The sequence below is a fragment of the Dasypus novemcinctus genome, chromosome 4, assembly GCF_030445035.2.
Source record: "Dasypus novemcinctus isolate mDasNov1 chromosome 4, mDasNov1.1.hap2, whole genome shotgun sequence".
Taxonomy (NCBI): Eukaryota; Metazoa; Chordata; class Mammalia; order Cingulata; family Dasypodidae; genus Dasypus; species Dasypus novemcinctus.
In genome coordinates, this window is record NC_080676.1 from 77,695,337 (window position 1) to 77,715,297 (window position 19,961).

Below are 19,961 nucleotides of genomic sequence, written 5' to 3' on the forward strand. Positions count from 1 at the left end.
CCTGAACTCCATATTTATATATCCAAATGACAATTTAACTTGTCTACTTGTATCCAATAGGCATTTCAAACTCCTGAGCTTCATGCCATCAGTCCCCAAATTGCTCTTTCCACAATCTTTACAACTCAGCAAATTGCAGCACTATTCTCCAGATTACTCACGCTTAAAAATTTGAGAAATATCTTAGATTTCTCTCCTTCCTTTACACTCTGCATCCAATTCATTGATGAGTTTACTTTCAGAATATATCCAGACTCTAGCCACTTCTCAAATCCACCGCTACTATCAACCCAGTTGGAAGCCACCATTAGCTCCCATCTGAGCTATTCCACTAGCCTCCTAACCGGTCTCTCTGCTCTGGCTCTTGTTCTCAAGATAACAGTCAAGTCGTTATTTTACTAACTGTTCAAAGCTTTTCAACGGCTTCCCTCCTTGCTCCTAAGGGCCAACATGCTTACAATGGCCTACAAAGCCCAGCATGATCCAGCCTCCCACTATGTCTTCAACCTCATCTCTTACCACTCTTTCCCTTTCTGACCCTATTCCAGTCACACAAGGCTTGTTGCTCATTCTTGGATATTCCAAACAAATTAAGCACCTTGTTCTTGTCATTCCCTTTGCCCAAAACAGTCTTTCCCAGAACTGACATGTTAGGCTTCCTTTTCCTTCAGGTCTCTGCTCAAAAACACCTTATCAGTGAGGCCTCCCCTGACAAATATAATGATATAAAACATATCCCCAACCACATTCCCTATTTCTCTTAATTTTCTCCAAAGCATTCAAAACATTTCATTTTGTTTCTTTGCTGCCTGGATCTCTTTACTAAAACGAAGGCTCTATGAGGGGTATATCTCCAGGGCCTAGCACACATTTGATTGCGATCTTCTTGAAACTTTCTTTACCTGGCTTCTAGGGCATACTCACTCTTAGTTATCCTATTATATTACTAGTTGATCCTTTTCTGTCTCCTTTACTGGTAAATGAAAATAACTGAGATGTAAAACCTATCTTGGGGAGATAACTGGTCTTCTATGCTAAGTGGGTGGGACCCATGTCAGCCGGAAGGCCAGACAAGCACCTACCCACCAAAAAGCAAGATACTTTACTAAACAGGAATGAGGAAAAGCTGCTTTATATATGTGTAGAGGAGGTAGGTTATATTAGGGAATAAAATGACGAATCTGGGACCTGGCAGAAAAACATGGCTATGAAACACGTGGCCCTGGAGACCCCACAAGATGGCTGCTGGAAGAACCCCACAAGAACCCCCATTTGGACAAATGAAATTGTATTAGCTTTCTCGAACTACTAAGGAAAATTATTTTTTTCTAAAAGATATACTTTGTGTTGCTTCAACAAATGGGAAATATAAAATTAAATTCACTATGTAGTCACAGGAACTATTAAAAAAACTCCTATAAGTGGCTTATTTTATAAAGCAAATAGGTAGTTCCTAATTTATCTGTCCAAGGACAGTTGATACAAGTATGATAAGAAGGATAAAAATGACCATGTTTCTACCTTTAAAAACAAGGCTAAATTTAAAGAACAGAATTGAAAATTGTTGTTGATAAAAAGATAAGTAAAAAGAAATTACAAAATAGCATTTTCCCCTAAATTTTGCCAACCTTGTAAGGAATGACTGGCAAACTGTGATTGATTGGAGGAAACTAAGGAGGAATGACATCTGTTACATGGGATTCTATATTGAATCCTAGAACAGGGGGAAAAAAAGACCTTAGTGGAAAAACTGGTAAAAATCTGAATAAAATCTACAATTTAGTTTAAAAACAAACAAAAAGGGAGGATTATGGGAAGATGGCAGAGTAAGGTGCTCCAGGATTCAGTCCTCCACCAAAACAACTATTAATATTAAATAGGCAGGAATTAAAATACTTACAGGGAAGTGAACTTGGCCCAATGGATAGGGCAACTGTCTACCACATGGGAGGTCCACGGTTCAAACCTCGGGCCTCCTTGACCAGTGTGCAGCTGGCCCACGCACAGTGCTAATGTGTGCAACAAGTGCCGTGCCACCCAGGGGTGTCCCCCACATAGGGGAGCCCCATGCACAAGGAGCGTACCCTGTAGGGAGAGCTGCCTAGCAGGAAAGAAAGTTCAGCCTGCCCAGGAATGGCACTGTACACTCGGAGAGCTCACACAGCAAGATGACGCAACAAAAAGAGACACAGATTCCCGGTGCCGCTGACAGGGATAGAAGCGGTCACAGAAGAACACACAGCAAATGGTCACAGAGAACAGACAACTGGGGCTGGAGGGAAGGGGAGAAAAATAAAAAAATCTTAAAAAAAAAAAAAAAAGTACTTTGAAATTCCAGAGGCCTGCCAAACATTGTACAGCATCCAGGGAAGAATGGGAGGAAGAGGCTGGTAAAATTTGGTAAAGACCAGTAAATTGCTCTATCTGTGTAAGGGTTACTGGTACGCATCCCCCAATGTTTTGGCAGGGTTTAGTGAGGTCGCGACACTAACTAACTCAGTGGTGACAGAAAGGAACTTAAAAGTCCTCTTCCCCAAGATCAGGGGTGGGCACAGATGATCACTGATCACAGTTTTTGATTAGTAATTTCGGATGACTGGGGGCCTGGCTCTGAGGGTGGCCATTGTTCCATCCTGTCCTGGACAAAAGTGGAGGTGGAGGAGACTTAAAGACACTACCCATCCTGAGGGCTGTAGGGGACAGTTAGTTGAAGGGCTGCATTTGACGGGTAGGTCAAAAAAGTTCAGCTTTGGGCAGCTGTGGAAGGAGCTCTTAGCACCCTTCCTGATTCCCTCCCCAAGGAACTATGGAGCTAGTCTATGGGTTCCTGGCCCTGTTTGGGCTGGGACAGACTGACTTGGGAACTCTGTTTCTGGTGTGCCTTCCAGTTCCCAGAATTTGCTCTCCAGGCAAAGGCAGCTTGAGACAATGAAAGGGGTGTAAGAAGCTATAGAAGTGGTCAGTCTGGGGTAAAGGCTTGCTTTAAAAACCTGGGAGTGGGAAGTGTGTCTCCTGGGAAACAGGGGGAGCATTCAAACTCCTGTAAACAGGGGAACTCCAAAACAACTAACTGGCAGAAACCCAGGACAAGATAGAGGCCCATAAAAGATGAAGGCCTAGCACACGACATTCACCTTGGAAAGATCTTCCTGATAGGAGGACTTAAGCTACAGAAAATCTCTGTCTTATCACCAGCTGGTTAAAAAAATCAAGAAACAGACATCTCACAGAAAAAAAATCCCAGAGTTAGCATTTAAAAATATTAAAATATACAGTGTACAACAAAAACATGGAAGATAAAGAAACAGGAAATGATGGCCCATTCAAAGGAAGGGGATAAAAATCCAGAAAACAGCAATAAAGGGAACAAGAATGTGGAAATCCTAAAGACTTTTTAAAAAAAGATCTTAAAAATGCTGAAGAAAAGATGAAGGAAAACACGGAGAAAGAACTAAAGGATATCAGGACAAAACTGAATAAGCAATATGAGAATCTTAGTAAGGAGACAGAAATTTTAAAAGAGAATCAAACAGAACTACTGGAGTTGAAGACCACAATAACTGAAATCAAAAATGCCCAGGAGGTTTTCAAGAGGAGATTGGAGCTACCAGAACAAAGAATCCACTAACTTGAAGACAAGACAATTGAAATGAGTCAGGCTAAGGACTTATTTATTTGTTTATAAACAAACAAATTAAAATTAGGCACTAATGGAAGAATTGAAGGACAAAATAGGTATAAGACCTACAAAGGTTAAATTAACAAAATGACAAAAAAGTCCTGTATTATCAGTAGTGACTTTAAATGGTTACTATGGGAACTGGGGCTGGCAATTTATACCAAACCCAGTAGGTCTACCACAATCTCTCCTTAGAGTTAATCAATAGCATAAAAAAACTCAAAGAAGAATCCTGTTTCCCATCAACTTTGGGAGGATGCAGTCTCTGAAGGGACCTGGTCTTTCTCACTCATGGTCCGTATGCCACTGCCGGTCTCCCTTTTTCAGCCTGCTTACCACCATCTTCTTTATCCTGTATCTTAAACTCTAACTAGGTTTATTTCTTCCAGAATCAATGCCTTCCAGAACAAGATACTAGTCACATGGGAATTTAATCCAATTCCAACCATGGTGCTTTATCTGTCTTCCCTTAACCTTAATAGAATAGCAAGAGGGTTTTATGCTCTGTCAGGCAGGGCCTACTCCTCCTAAACAGTGGGAACCAGCTATAGAAGAATGACCATTGCCCTTTAGCTCTGCCTTAGGCATAAACTATCTGAGGGGTCAGTTGAAGCAGGTTAGTATAAGGAAAGAGGGCAGGCTGCTGGGACCTGGCAGAGAAGATGGCTGGCAGAGAACATGGCCATGAGACCCTGCACAGAAATCCCCTGGAATTACTAAGAAAGCCAGAAAGACCCCACGAGACCTTGTCTATGAGGTTCCATTTGGAACTCTTTCTGGGGTCAAGGGGAAACCCCAGATACTCTAAACAGGCTTCCCATTGGTCCCCTGAGAGCTAACAGGCAGAAATTCTAAGGCAAACAATCAGAACAGCAAATAGCTGGGGCCCCTTCCCAACATTAGGAAAGAGGAGGAGGAAAGGTCTTAGAAGGCCTAACCCAGGGCCCCACACGCACATCTAACCCTGTAGCACATCCACAATCCATGTCTCAGATTGTGCACTTAATCTCTTTTCTAGTTTCTTAAACTCTTTATTCCTTGTCTACCCTTAAAAAAAATGTAAATGGATTAAACTCTCCAGTCAAAAGACAGAGATTGGCAGAATGGATAAAAAAGCATGACCCAACTATATGCTATCTGTAAGAGACTTCCCTTAAATTCAAAGATACAATGAGGCTGAAAGTGAAAGGACTGAAAAAATATATACCATTCAAGTAGTAACCAAAAAGATATACAGGGAAGTGGACTTGGCTCAGTGGTTAGGGCATCTGTCTACCACATGGGAGGTCCATGGTTCAAACCCCGGGTCTCCTTGACCTGTGTGGAGCTGCCCCACACGCAGTACTGATGTGCGCAAGGAGTGCCCTGCCACGCAGGGGTGTCCCCTGTGTAGGGGAGCCCCACACGCCTTGTAAGAAGAGCTGCCCAGCGCAAAAGAAAGTGCAGCCTGCCCAGGAATGGTGCCGTCTACACGGAGAGCTGCACAACAAGATGACGCAACAAAAAGAAACAGATTCCCGTGCCGCTGACAACAACAGAAGCAGACAAAGAACACGCAGCAAATAGACACAGAGAACAGACCACTGGGGTGGGAGGGAGAAGGGGAGATAAATAAATAAATAAATAAATAAATCTTTTAAAAAAGGGATACAAATATATGGATTTTAAGTGATACAAATATACAGACTTCAGGTCAAAAACTGTTATGAGGGACAAAGGTTTTTAAGTGATACAAATACATAGACTTTAGGTCAAAAACTGTTATGAGGGACAAAGGTGTAATTATATACTGATAAAGAGGTCAATTCAACAAGAAGGCATAAAAATTATGAACATATATGTACCAAACAGCAGAGCCCCAAAATATATGAAGCAAAAATAACATATTTGAAGGGAGAAATTGACAGTTCTACATTAATAGTAGGAGACTTTAATAGACCACTTTCAATAATGGCTAGAATAGCTCATCAGAAGATCAATAAAAAAATACAAGACTTTGATGAGGGGAGTGGATGTAGCTCACTGGTTGAGTGCCTGCTTTGCATGTATGAGGTCCTGGGTTGAATCCCTAATACTGAAAAAAAAAAAGAGTTTGTCAAAAAAAAAAAACGACTTTAACAATATTTTAAACCAGGCATATACAGAACACTTTACCCAACAACAACAAACAGACAATAGAGAGAATCAACAAAATGAAAAGTTGGTTCTTTGAAAAGATGAATAAAATTGACAAATCTTTATTAGGTCAACAAAGAAAATGAGAGGATAAAAATAACAAAAATCAGAAATGAAAAGGGAGACATTATGACAACCCCACTGAAACAAAAAGGACTATAAGAGGATACTATGAACAACTATATGCTAATATTAGATAAACCTAGATGAAATGGAAAAAATTTTAGAAACACACAAACTACCTACACTTACTGAAGAAGAATTAGAAGATCTTGACAAACCAGTTACTAGTACAGAGATTGAATCAGTAATCAAAAGCTTCGAAAAGCCCACAACCAGATGACTTCAAAGGGGAATTTTATCAAACATGTCAAGAAGACTTACTCAAATTCTGCTCAAACTCTTCCTTCCCCAAAATGAAGAGAACAGAACTCCCCCTAATTCATTCAAAGTCAACATCACCCTCATTCCACAGCCAAATAAAGATACCACAAGAAAAGAAAATTATAGGCTAATATCTCTTATGAATACAGATGCAAAAATCCTCAACAAAATACTAACAAACCAAATCAAACAGCATATTAAAGGAATTACATACCATATTCAATTAGGATATAAGAATGGTTCAATATAAGAAAAACAATGTAATACACCACATTAACTGTATGAAGGGGGAAAAGCACATGATCCTCTCAATTGATGCAGAAAGGCAACTCTCCCTTAATAAAAAAAACACTCAGAACACTAGGAATAAAAGGAAACTTCCTCAACATGATAAAGAGCACATGGAAAACCCACATATAATATCCTAGGGTTAATGGTGAAAGACTGAAACCTTTCCCTCTTAGATCAGGAACAAGATAAGGATGCCCACTGTCACCACTGTTATTCAACACTGTACTGGAAGTTCTTGCCAGATCAATTTGGCAAGAAAAAGAAATAAAAAGCATCTACATTGGAAAGGAAGAAATAAGTTTCCCTGTTTTCAGAAGACATGATCTTAGATCCAAAAAATTCCAAAAAATCCACAAGAAACCTCCTAGATCTAATAAATGAATTTGGCAAAATGGCAGGGTACAAGATCAACACCCAAAAATCAGTAGTGTTTCTCTACACAAGCAATTAACAAACAGAAGAAGAAATCAAGAAAAAATTCCACTTACAATAGCAACTAAAATTATCAAATATCCAGGAATAAATCTAACCAAGAATGTAAAGGACCTATAAAAGAAAACAAAAAAACATTGCTAAAAGGAATCACAGTAGAACTAAGTAAAAGGACAGACATTCCATGTTCATAAGTTGGAAGACTAAGTATTGTTAAGATGTCAGTTCTACCCAAAGTGACTCATAAATTCAGCAAATCCCAATAAAAATTCCAACAACCTTCTATGCAAAAATGGAAAAGCCGATCATTAAACCTATATAGAAGGGTAAGGGGCCCCGAATAGCCAAAGTCATTTTGAAGAAGAGGAAAGAAGTTTGAGGGCTCGCACTTGCCAATCTTAAAACTTATTACAAAGCCACAGCAATTGTGGCAGTTGGAGATTATTTATTTATGAATCCCCAAAAGAGAAGGATTATGTTTGTAACTAGTCTGTTCCTCTGGGTGTGAAACCCTTTGATTGTATTAGATTCAATGAGGGGCCTCTGGTTAAGTTTACTTGATAAAGTCAATTTAGGACTTCTGATTGGACTACATCAGTAAGGTGTAGTTCAGGTTGGACTTCTGATTGGATGTCATCAGTAAGGTGTCCCCTTTGGCCTTCATAAATGGATACTCACTCAAGAAGACACACAGAAGATACAGAAGATGAAAGAGCTCTGTCATGTTTGATCCTAGGGCCCCCAAGAGAAATGAGCCATTCGCCTGATAGTTTGTAGCTGAAGGGAACAGAGCAACTGAGCAGCTGAGAAGATCTCTGACAGGCAGAGATCACTGGTCATCTTGCTTCAGCACGTGGCAACTGACTTTGGTAAGAAAGCAGTCTTGAGTTGGACTCTTTAGGACTTTGTAACTGCAAGCATTTACCTTAAATAAATACCCTTCATAGAGGCCAACAGATTTCTGGTACTTCGCATCAGCACCCCTTTGGCTGACTAACAGTAATCAAAACAGCATAGTACTGGAACAAGGACATATGCATAGACCAATGGAATCAAACTGAAAGCTCAGAAATTAACCCTAATATCTAAGGTCAACTGATTTTTTTTTCATATAATAAACTTAAATTTTTAAAAAAGATTTATTTATTTATTTCTCTTCCCCGCCCTGGTTGTCTGTTCTCTGTTTCTATTTGCTTCGTGTTCTTTGTCCACTTCTGTTGTTGTCAGCGGCACGGGTATCTGTGTTTCTTTTGGTTGCATCGTCTTGCTGTGTCAGCTCTCCGTGTGCGCAGTGCCATTCCTGGGCAGGCTGCACTTTCTTTCGCACAGGGTGGCTCTCCTTACAGGGCGCACTCCTTGCGTGTGGTGCTCCCCTATGCGGGGGACACCCCTGTGTGGCGGCACTCCTTGCACGCATCAGCACTGAGCGTGAGCCAGCTCCACATGGGTCAAGGAGGGCCGGGGTTTGAACTGCAGACCTCCCATGTGGTAGACAGGCGCCCTATCCACTGGGCCAAGTCCACTTCCCAATAAACTTAATTTTTAAAGAAGTTTTAGAATGTAGAAAAGTTACATCAAAAATATAGGGGAGGGAAGCGGCTGTGGCTCAATCAGTTGAGCTCCCATCTACCATATGGGAGGCCCTGGGTTCGCGTCCCGGGGCCTCCTTGTGAAGGTAAACTGGCCTGTGCACCACAGAGAGCTGATGGCCTGTGCACTGCAGAGAGCTGGCGCAGCAAGATGACACAGCAAAGGGAGACAGGCAGATATGGAAAAAATGTGCAGCAAATGGACACAGAGAAGAGACAGCAAAGAATGCAACAAGCTGCAAAGGGGGAAATAAATAAATCTTAAAAAAAAAAATAGGGGATTCCCATGTGCCCCACACCCTCCCCCTCTCACATTTTCCCCTATCAATAACATCTTCCATTAGTATGGTACATTTGTTACAATTGATGAACCAATATTAAAGCACTACTACTAACCAAGGACTGTAGTTTACATTATGGTTTACATTTTGCAACATACAATTTTATAGGTTTTGACAAAATGTATAATGGCCTGTATCCATTATTGCAATATCATGCAGAATAATTCCAATGCCCTCAAAATGCCCTATGTTCCACCTATTCTTCCCTACCACTACCCTCAGAACCTCTTGTAACCACTGTCTTTATATCAATGCTACAAGTTCTTCCGTTACTAAAATAAGAATAAGTCTATTTGGTCCATGGTTACATTCCCCCCCTAAATTTGTTCATTCCTCAATCTTGAGGATTCTGGGATGGTGATACCCACTCTGCTTCAGATTGAGAGGGGGGATCAAATGATTTTTGACAAGGGAGCACAAACCACTCAATTGGGACAGAATAGTGTCTTCAACAAATGGCAGCAGGAAAATCAATCTCCAGCTGAAAGGAAAAAAAAAAAGGAGTGGGAGTACCCCCCTACCTCACATCTTATCCAAAAATCAACTCAAAATGGATCAAAGACCAAAATAGAAGAGCCAGAACCATCAAACACCTAAAAATAAATGTAAGGAACCTTGTGTTAAGCAACTAAGCAAGATCTAAAGTTAGGTTTACCAGACTTTATATCCAAAACACAAGCATCAAAAGAGAAAATAGATAAATGGAATCTCATGGGAAAAAAAAAAAAAACTTTTGTGCCTCGGGAAGTGGGTGTGGCACAAGCAGTTGGGCACCCACCTACCACATGGGAGGTCCCAGGTTCAGTTTCCTGTGCCTCCTAAAGAAGACAAGCAAGACAGCAAGCTGATGTAACGAGGTGACACAATGAGGAGGAAACACAACGAGAGTCACAACAAACTGGAAATAGATGTGGCTCAAGAGATTGGGGGCCTCCCTCCCACATGAGAGGACATGGGTTCAGTTCTTGACACCTCCTGGAAAAAAAAACAAAAACAGGAGACACAGAGAGCACACAATGAAGAATACAAACAGAGGGCAAAAAGCCAGTGCAAACAACTGGGTGGGTGGGTGGGGGAGTGGAAAAATAAAATAAATCTTTAAAAAAGCAAAAGTAACTTTTGTGCCTCAAAAGACTTTAAAATGAAAGTAAAATGACAACCTACTTGATGAAAGAAGATATTTAGAAACCACTCTCTGGTAAAAGTTTGTTGTTTTTTTAAAAAGATTTATTTTTTATTTTATTTATTTCTCCCCACCCCCCCACCCCGTTCCCCCATTGTCTGCACTCTGTGTCCATTTGCTGTGTGTTCTTCTGTGTCTGCTTATATTCTCATTAGGTGACTCCGGGAATCGATCCTAGGTCTTTCTGGAGTGGGAGAGCGGGGATTACTGTCTTGGGCCACCTCAACTTCCTCCTCCCCTACATCTTCTTATTTTCTCTCCCCTGTGTCTCTTGTTGCGCCATCTTGCTGCGCCAGCTCTCCAGGTCGGCCGGGCACTCCTGCATGGGGCGGCTTTTCTGCACTGGGTGGCATTCCCATGCAGGGCGGCACTCCTGTGCAGGGCTACATTCCTGCGTGGGCCAGCTCGCCCTCACCGTGAGACCCTGAGCATTGAATCCTGGACCTCCTTTATGATATACAGGAGCCCAATTAGTTGAGCCACATCCATTTCCCTGATAACAGTTAATATCCAAAATACATAAAGAAATCCTTCAACTTAACAACAAAAAGACAAACAATCCAATTTAAAAACAAGCAAAAGACCTGAATAGACATCTCCCCAAAGAAGATATACAAATGGTCAGAAATCACATGAAAATATGCTCAACATCATTACCTGTCAGGAAAATGAAAACTAAAACCACAAAGAGATACCATTTCATATACAATGGAATATTATTCATCCAAAAAAAAAAAGGAATGAAGTCATGATCCATGTGACAACATAGATAAACCTAGAAGACATCCTGTTGATGTCCAACACAAAAGGACAAAGATTGGATGATATGAAATAATTAGAATAAGCAAACTCATGAAGTCAGAATCTAGAATATATGTTACCAGGTGATGGGGTGCAGATAGGGAATGGGAAGTTAAGGCTTAAAGTTTACAGGGCTTGTATTTGAAATGATGCAAATATTTTGGTAATGAATGGTGGTGATCTTAGCACAACATTGTGAATGTAATCAACAGCACTGAAATATATATCTGAATGTGGTTAAAAGGGGAAATGCTATATACGGTATATATATATAGTTAACAGATTAAAATTTTTAAAAAAAATCTATGGCACTACACTACACAATTTTAAGTTTAACCTTTGAATACAGTTAATAGTACAGTTATAAAAATGTGCTCTCATCAATTGTAACAAATGTTCCACACCAATGCAAAGTGCTAATAATAGGTGGTATGTGGGAATCCTGTATTTTATGTGTGATTGTTATGTAAAGCCATAACTTCTCTAATAAAGAAAAACAATCAAGAAAATCCCAAACAACAGATTATAAACTATAATGTAAACTACAATTTACATTAGTAAATGCTTCAATATGTATTCATCAATTCTAACAAATGTATCATAGCAATGAAGGATGTTGTTAACATGGGAGGGGTAGGAAGTGGGGCATATGAAAATCCCCTATATTTTTTATGTAAAATTTATGTAATCAAAAGTAGCTTTAAAAATTTTTAATGCAATAAAAAAAGAAAAAAAAAGTACAGTCACTTCTATGGTGCTCATATTGACTTACAAACAATGTTAATGCATAAGTTTTACTTAGTGTGCTCTGAAAACATGTTTAATTAAAAAAACTAAGGGGGGGGAGAGGTGGGGTGGAGGTGGTAGGGTTCAATGGGACCTCATATATATATTTTTTTAATGTAATATTATTACAAAGTCAATAAAAAAATAAATAAATGAAAAAAAAATAAAAATAAAACATAAAAAAAAAAAAACTAAGTAAAATACAAGCCTTTTCAGTCACCTCAATGTGCTTGCATTTAATTACAATATTAATATACATATTTCATTTCATGAGATGTGAAAACACTGTAATATTTAATTTCAAAAACTAAAATACAAGTTCATTTACTTCTATGTGCTTGTAATGACTTACAAACAATGTTAAAACACAAGTTTACGGTGATGTTTAGTTTTGAATACTAAGTAAATTACATACTTCCTTCACTTCTATATGCTTGTATTGACTTAAAATGATAAAAAAAAGAATTTTCTCTTAGAGAGCTGCAAAAACACTGTAATGTTTAGTTTAGAAATCTAAGTAAAATACATGCTTCATTTACTTTTGTGTGCTTGTATTGACTTACAAAAAATGTTAATGCACAAGTTTCATTCAGTGAGCTACTGAAACAATGAGGTTAGTTTAGAAAAGGAAGTAAAATACAAGCTTCAGGTATTTCTATGTTATGGAGTTTATTTAGAATATTAGTGCATGAGTTTCACTTAATGAGGCACGAAAATACTGTGATCTTTAATTTCAAAAACTAAGTAAAATGCACACTTCATTCACTCCTAAAAAAAAACAAACCCCAAACAAATAAAATTTCAGCACAAGAATCCCTTCCTTAGTTAGCATCCAGCACACATCCTATGAATAAGTACTTGCTCTGTTTGAATGTTCTACATCTGCCAAACACATCTTTCCAGGATTGCATAACTCTAATTGTTATAAGGTTCTTCCTCATATTGCTTATAGTTATAGCTGCTTGTAACTTTACTCACTTAAGTCTAATTCTTCTTTTACTTGATCGTCTTATGCTTCATATTCGTCTCAAGTTTCTTTTTGAAGCTTCACTTACCCATGTCTCTTCATCTCATGCATCATAATTTTTACACTCTTTATCATTCTTGTCATACAACTTTTAAAGTACTTGCGTTTGTCAATGTCCTTTTAAAAATAAATGCTCCATGGGAAGAGGATTTGGCCCAATGATTAGGGCATTTGCCTACCACATGGGAGGTTCAAGGTTCAAACCCAGGGCCTCCTGACCTGTGTGATGAGCTGGCCTGTGTGCAATGCTGATGCATGCAAGGAGTGCTATGCCACACAGGGTGTCCCCCATGTAGGGGAGCCCCACGCGCAAGGGGTGAGCCCCATAAGGAGAGCTGCCCAGCGTGAAAGGAGTGCAGCCTGCCCAGGAATGGCGCTGCACACACGGAGTGCTGACAGCAGCAAGTTGACACAACAGGAAGAGACACGAATTCCGGGTGCCACTGACAAGAATGCAAAGTGGACAAAGAAGAACACACGGCAAATGGACACAGAGAGCAGACAACTGGGGGGGGGTGGGGCAGGGAAGGGGAGAGAAAAAAATGAAAAATAAATCTTTTTTAAAAAATGCTCTTAGAACTGAACTCTAGTGAAGAGCAATGCAACCTTTTCTTTTGAATACTATGCTTCTGTACCTAAACTGTCCTTTCTCTTTCAGCAGCTACTTAACACTGTTGATCATTGGTGAACTCACTACTAACAATTCCTTAGTCTTTTTCATATGGATTCCTATGAAGGACATGTGAGGAGGGAAGAAGGAAGCGCAGCTACTAATAGGACCCTCTGTTCTTGTCTGCGTGTGGGGCTCCCCTATGCAGGGGACACCTCTTGTGCATCAGCACTGTGCGAGGGCCAGCTCCACACGGGTCAAGGAGGCCCTGGGTTTGAACCCTAGACCTCCCATGTGGTAGGCAGACGCTCTATCCATCTGTTGAGCCAAATCCACTTCCCCAATAACAAATATTTGAGTGCTATATGCCTGACAATTACAAATCTATACTCACCTACACTCTACTTTCAAACTAACTGAAGAACTCATGTCAACAAATCCTTGGAAAATGTGAACTAAAAAAAAATTCCAAGTAGTTCCTAACCATTATCCAATTGACAAACCTAAAATCTGGTACAACCACTTCTTGAAGATGTAGTCCATAACTACCAATCATTTATCCATACTGTATTACATGGTATAATTCAAAGTCTTATCAATCCATCCATCCCATGGCTTTTTTTCCCCTCACAGAATCACACTGGCAAGTGGTAAACTGCGATGTTTGTACAGAGTACCCCTTTATGAGAGTCTGTTCATCTGTAAGCTTTATCAGGGAATCATAAATCCCAAATGAGAAAGCCACCTAGTCACACACACACACAGTTTAAAGCTGCCCTGCACCATCTTCCAGGAAACCAAAGCGTCAGACCCGAGTTTTCCAATAGCTCTTCCTCCGCTGGAGTCATCTATTATGCAAAGCCTACTCCTTACTCCCTTCCGTTTGGGCATTATCCAGTCTATTTTCTGACCTTTTGCCCTCAACAACCCTAAACACCTTCGGATCAAAACATCAGTTATTTTTGTCAGGTATGAAAAACAGACATAGCACGTGCATAGGGATGCCCTGATGTCCACAATATGCAAAAACTTGAACATTTAGCAATACCTTAATCCCTGGAGTTGTATAAACGGCAGCCTTGAAATAAATACAAATAGTTTCAAAAAAGCTTCCCATATTTGTCGCTTTAGGGAGAGGGTTCCTGAGTCAGGAATGGGATGCCAGCAACTCTCCATCACCTCAAACAACCCCTACGACGAGCCGGAAAGAGGCGGCTCGCTGGCCTGGAGACCAAGCGGGCTCCGGATTCCCCAAGGAGTGACAGCGCCAGCCGGCGCTCTCCCGACCCCCTCACCTCGCTTGTCCAGGAGCCACATGAACGCGAAACAGGGCAGGAAGCCGATGGGCCCCCAGAGGACCAGCAGCGCAATGTCCCAGCTGGAGAAGCCGTAGGCCTGGCGCGCCGAGTTCTGGATGGGGCCCCAGGTATTCCAGACCAGGCCCTGCGCGAACGCGAGCAGCGAGAAGAGCAGCAGCACCAGCCAGCGGCGCCCGTACACCCGCCCAGAGCCGGGCGCCGCCGCGGGCAGCGCCGCGGCCACCGCCGCCTCTCGGCTTCTCCAGACAGCTCCCGGCCTACTACCGAGCCCGGGCCCCAGCAACGGCTGCCGCTCCTCCTCGCTGCTCCAGCCCGAGCCCATGGCGACGCGCGGCCCGCGGGGCTTCTGCCCGGCGCGGTCCCGGACGCTGCCGAACAGCCCCGGCGAGGTGCGGCTGGAGGAGGCGGAGGCTGTGGCTGCTTTGGTTGCCCAGGGCCTCCCGGCCGCCAGCCTAGTGCGCCTGCGCGGCCCCAGTCGGCCGGGGCGGGGGGGAAGGCGGGGGAGGACGCTGGAGTGGTCCTGGGATCCACGAAGGGAAAAAGAGTAGAGAGGAGAGGAACCGGGGACCCAGATGGAGGACAAAGAAGAACTGAAAAGGCAGGGAGGAAGGCGGCTGAACCCGAAAGAAAGGAAAGTCCAAGATAGACTGTATTAGAGGAGGTTGGGCAAAGAATCCCTGGTTGAACTGGAGAAGAAAGTTGCCCAAGTGTACATCATGTTCCTAATAACAACTTGGTGATCTCTGGTCATTTAACTTAATGTTTGCTTCTATATTGGGTTTATTTTTATTTTTGTTGGGTTTATAACATCAGAAAGTATAGGAGGAGATGGATGGGATAAGATTGAAGGGGTGTGTGGCATAAAAATCATTTTTTTAAGTGCAGTAAATACTACTTAGTTTTAGCGTTCTTTTGTGCCTTACATACCCAACAAGACTGAAAGCTCACCAGTTTGTATACACCAGATATATGTGTATACATGCATGTGTTTGTTTGTATCTTTCTACCCATTTTGTCTGACACTTAGGCAAACAATAAAGATATATTGATTAAGACTGGACGATTTCTGTCAAAGACTTGATCTAAATCCATCTCGAGTTGTTATGGTTTTGGCCAGAGGAAGAGGAAACGAGGAAAGGTGGAGTTTGTTGATCTCTTATAAGGCAGTCGTTTGTTTACTTGATATGCAAATCAAGAAGCCTGACAGCTATGGGTTAACGTCCTTAAAAACCTTAGTCAAGCGATTTCACTTTTCTGGGTCAGGAAATGAATCATAGGGAATACAATTAAAGGACACTTTGAGGTTCGTATCCCAGAGCAGCCATGAAAACTAAAAGGAATCACATTATTGCCAGAAGAGCAAGAAAAGTGGAAGAAAAACATAAGCTATCCTGGTATCCAAGGCTGGTGAGAGCCGCTGGAGGTACCCGAACTCAGAGACACATTTCACTGCCTGGAGCCCCACACAAAAATCAAAGCTTCCCCTAAAACTCCAATACTGTAGGGCGGAGAAGAACGCCGGGGCGGAAAGGAAGAAACTGACTAGAAAACGAGGAGAAACAGAAAAGAAGCCAGGAAAAACTACTCTGAACGAACTCTACAGTCCAGAGAGCCGTAACAGAGACCACGCGTCTACATTTCAATGACAGAAAAAGAAAACAAACCTGGGTGGCCCCGCCCAGCACTCGTCACGTGACCTCTGTGTGGGCGGGCACTTCCGGAGAAGCCCGGGTGAAATGGTTGGGAGTCCTTCCTGTCTGCAGTTTGGGATCTTGGATTTTGCCACACTAGTAATACACTCCTCTCTTGGGTTTCTACCGAGCTCCTTTCGTGGGAGTCATGGCTGCAAGCCCGGGGGCGACCACGGATACTGCCCTTGCAGCTGGTGCTAGAGAGAAGGAAGGTAGGTGCTGGACTGAGGTTAGACCCTGAGTACAGACCTTGTGCCAACTGTATCTCCTGGTACCTCTCATGTGGCCTTTGGTTTCAGCCCCAGTCCCAGGCTTCCGAGGGAGTTCTAGTCCCTGCACTAAGCTATGAGGAAAATAATTTGTTTTCTGGCGAACGTGGTTTTTCCTCCTGGTACAGTCCTCCTATCCTCTCAGAGACCTACCAGAGCTGTTTCGCCGGAAGGATGTTTTGAATGTTAGAGTGGATTAAAATTACAGTTGTGAAATTGGATCCTACCCTTGAAGTAAATAGAGACATCTGGGGCATTTGCGAAAAGGAACTTTGAGCTTTTCCTCGATTTTTGTGAAACCTCTAGATTAGAGAACAGATGAGGTTTGGAAGCCCAGGAGTCTGAAATCCTTGTTCACGTTTATTGAATGATTGCTCCATCCATGGTACTGTTTTGGACTATGATGTCTTTTCCCAAGGAATTCACAACTAATAAAGGAGCCAAGAACGGCAGAAAGAATGACTAATATGTGATCACTTGAGCACTAGCAGGAGTGCAAAGTCATAAAGAGCTTTAAGTAGGAGGAGAGATCCTAGTAGACAAAACATAAGTGCATCAGGGAGAGAGTATATTAAGGTGGACGTTTATGATTGGATGAGATTGTGATCACCTCAGGTTTGGGGAAGGGAAGGTATGGGAAAACCACGGAGCAGAAAAGCACAGGATGAACGTGTCTGGAGGTCAAATAGTCAAGTTTTCCTAGAGTATACAATAGAGTAGGAGAAAGTAATAAGAGAGAAGCCCAGAGAGGTAGGTTGGTACAAAATTATCATCTATTGTGAATACCAGGTGAGAAATTTGGGAGACAGTGTGTGACCGTAAAAGTTTTTACTTTTGGAGGAGAAATTATGTGTTTTTTTTTTATCTTTAAAAAATTTTTAAATCAATTTTATTGATACATGTTAATAAAACATACAGTTCACCCAAAGTGTACAATCAGTGGTATTTCGTATAACTACATAGCTGTGCATTCATTTCAGTCATTACTAGAGCATTTTCTTTATTCCAATAATAAACAAAAAAGCTCTACTCCTTACTAATCACCTCTCAATCTCTCTATGCTTCCAATGCTGTACATAGCTGCTATTCTGTTTTAGTCTTTTTAATGTACGTATATTTATGTTTTGTGTAGATGGAGTCAAACAATATGTAGTACCTCTTGTCTAGTTTCTTTCACTTAATGTATTTCCTTTTTTTTTTACACTTAATGGAAGATAATTAATATTACTATACACTGTTCTCCATATTTTGCTTTGGTTATATTTTTGCCTAATATTAGCATCTTGTAATATTAAGGTATATTTGTTAAGTTTCAAAGAAAAACAGTCTTATATGTGCAATATTACCCATGTACTATACAATCCCATGTTACATTTTTTTTTTTGCTTTCCTTCTGCTAATATACATGACCTTAGACTTTCCCTTTCAACCACTGTCAAAACCATATATTAGCAGTTACAAACACTATGATGTACTTTCGCCATTTCTGTTCATTTCCAAAGATTTACGAACAACCTTTTCACTGTTCCTGCATAGATTAACCTTCAACTTTCCATTCCCTAATCTCATTCTATTTTCCTTTTGCATATATTCTACTTATTAACTCCATGAATTTACACAGTATATTTAGTTCATTGTAGTGCAGTCATACAGTAATTGTAATTTTGTGTCTGGCTTGTTTCCTCAACATAATGTTCTCCAGGTTCATCCATGATGTCATATGCTTCATGAATTCACTTCTTACAGTTGTGTAATATTCCTCTGTATGTTACACCATAATTTGTTTATCCATTCATTGGTTGATGGACAGCTGGGTTGTTTCCATTTTTGACAATTGTGCACACTGTGAACATCAGTGTGCAGATGTCTGTTTGGGTCACTGCTCTCAGTATTTCTGGGTATATATCTAGTAATGGGATTGCTGGATCATGTAGCAGATCTATATTTAAGTTCATTAGCAACTGCAAAACACTCCTCCACAGTGGCTGTACCATTCTACATTCCCACCACATCCTCTCCAACATTTGTAGTTTTCCATCTTTTTAAAAGTGACCATTCTAATAGGAATGACATGATATCTCATTGTAGCTTTGATATGCATTTCCCTAATTGCTAGTGATGTTGAACATTTTTTCATGTGTTTTTTTGCCATTTGTAATTCTTCTTTGGACAAATGTCTATTCAAGTCTTTTGTCCATTTTTTAATTGGGCAGTTGAGTTGTAACATCTCCCTATATATCATAAATATTAAACCCTTATCAGATATGTGTTTTCCAAATGTTTTCTCCCATTGACAGCTGCCTTTTCATCCTTTTGACAAAGTTCTGTGAGGTGCGAAAGTATTTAATATTGAGGAGGTCCCATTTATCTATTTTTCTCTCATTGCTTGTGCTTTGAGTGTAAGGGCCAAGAAACTACCACATACCACAGGATCATGAAGATGTTTCCTTATGTTTTTTTCTAGTAGTTTTATTATCCTGGCTTTTATATTTAGATCCTAGTCCATTTTGAGTTGATACTTGTATAGGGAGTGAGATAAGGGTCATCTTTCATTTCTTTAGTTATGGATATTCGGTTCTCCCAGTACCATTTGTTGAAGAGACTGTTTTGTCCCATTAACAAGGACTTAGTAGGTTTGTCAAAAACCAGTTGGCCATAGAGGTAAGGGTCTATTTCTGGACTCTCAATTCTGTTCCATTGATCAGTCTGTTTACCTGATTACCAATACTATGCTGTTTTGACCACTGTAGCTTTGTAATATGTTTCAAGGTCAGGCAGTAAGAGTCCTCCCACATTGCTTTTCTTTTTAAGGATATTTTTGGCTATTTGGATGCCCTTTCCCTTCCAAATAAATTTGACAATTGCCGTTTGTATTTCTGTAAAGTAGGCTATTGGAATTTAGACTGGTATTGCGTTGAATCTATAAATCAGTTTGAGTAGGATTGACATCTTCATGATATTTAGTCTTCCAGTCTAATGCATTGGAATGTCTTTCCATTTATTTAGGTCTTTTGATTTCTTTTAGCATTGTTTTGTAGTTTTCTGAATATAGGTCCTATACAACTTTGGTTAATTTGATTCCTGGGTATTTGAGGCTGTTTGTTGCTATTGTAAATGGATTTTTTCCCCCTATTTTCCTCTTTCGATTGTTTAGAACTAGTGTACAGAAACATTACTGATTTTTGCCACTTTGTTGAACTCATTTATTAGCTCAAGTAGCCTTGTCATACACATTTCTGAGTTTTCTAAGTACAGGATCATGTCATCTGTGAAGAGTGAGTTTTACTTCCTCTTTTTCTGTTTGGATGCCTTTTATTTTTCTCTTGTCTAGTTGCTCTAGCTAGAGCTTCTAATATAATGTTGAATAACAGTGATAACAATGGG

General features: G+C 40.6%; 2 protein-coding genes across 3 annotated transcripts in view; one reads left to right on the forward strand and one right to left on the reverse strand.

The window, feature by feature from the left end:
- SLC49A4 (solute carrier family 49 member 4) overlaps positions 1–15,089 on the reverse strand; it is a 140,635-nt gene extending 125,546 nt beyond the window's left edge. Inside the window, exon 1 of the mRNA XM_004467150.5 lies at positions 14,594–15,089. Coding sequence (XP_004467207.1) covers positions 14,594–14,939 — 346 coding nt within the window. The 5' untranslated portion in view covers positions 14,940–15,089. The remainder of the gene's footprint in view (positions 1–14,593) is intronic.
- A 1,237-nt stretch (positions 15,090–16,326) lies between these two features.
- HSPBAP1 (HSPB1 associated protein 1) overlaps positions 16,327–19,961 on the forward strand; it is a 94,073-nt gene continuing 90,438 nt past the window's right edge. The window contains exon 1 of one of the 2 annotated variants that reach the window (XM_004467151.5): positions 16,327–16,520. In XM_004467151.5, coding sequence (XP_004467208.1) covers positions 16,457–16,520 — 64 coding nt within the window. In that variant the 5' untranslated portion in view covers positions 16,327–16,456. The remainder of the gene's footprint in view (positions 16,521–19,961) is intronic. The other variant, XM_058295687.2, reaches the window with a different exon arrangement.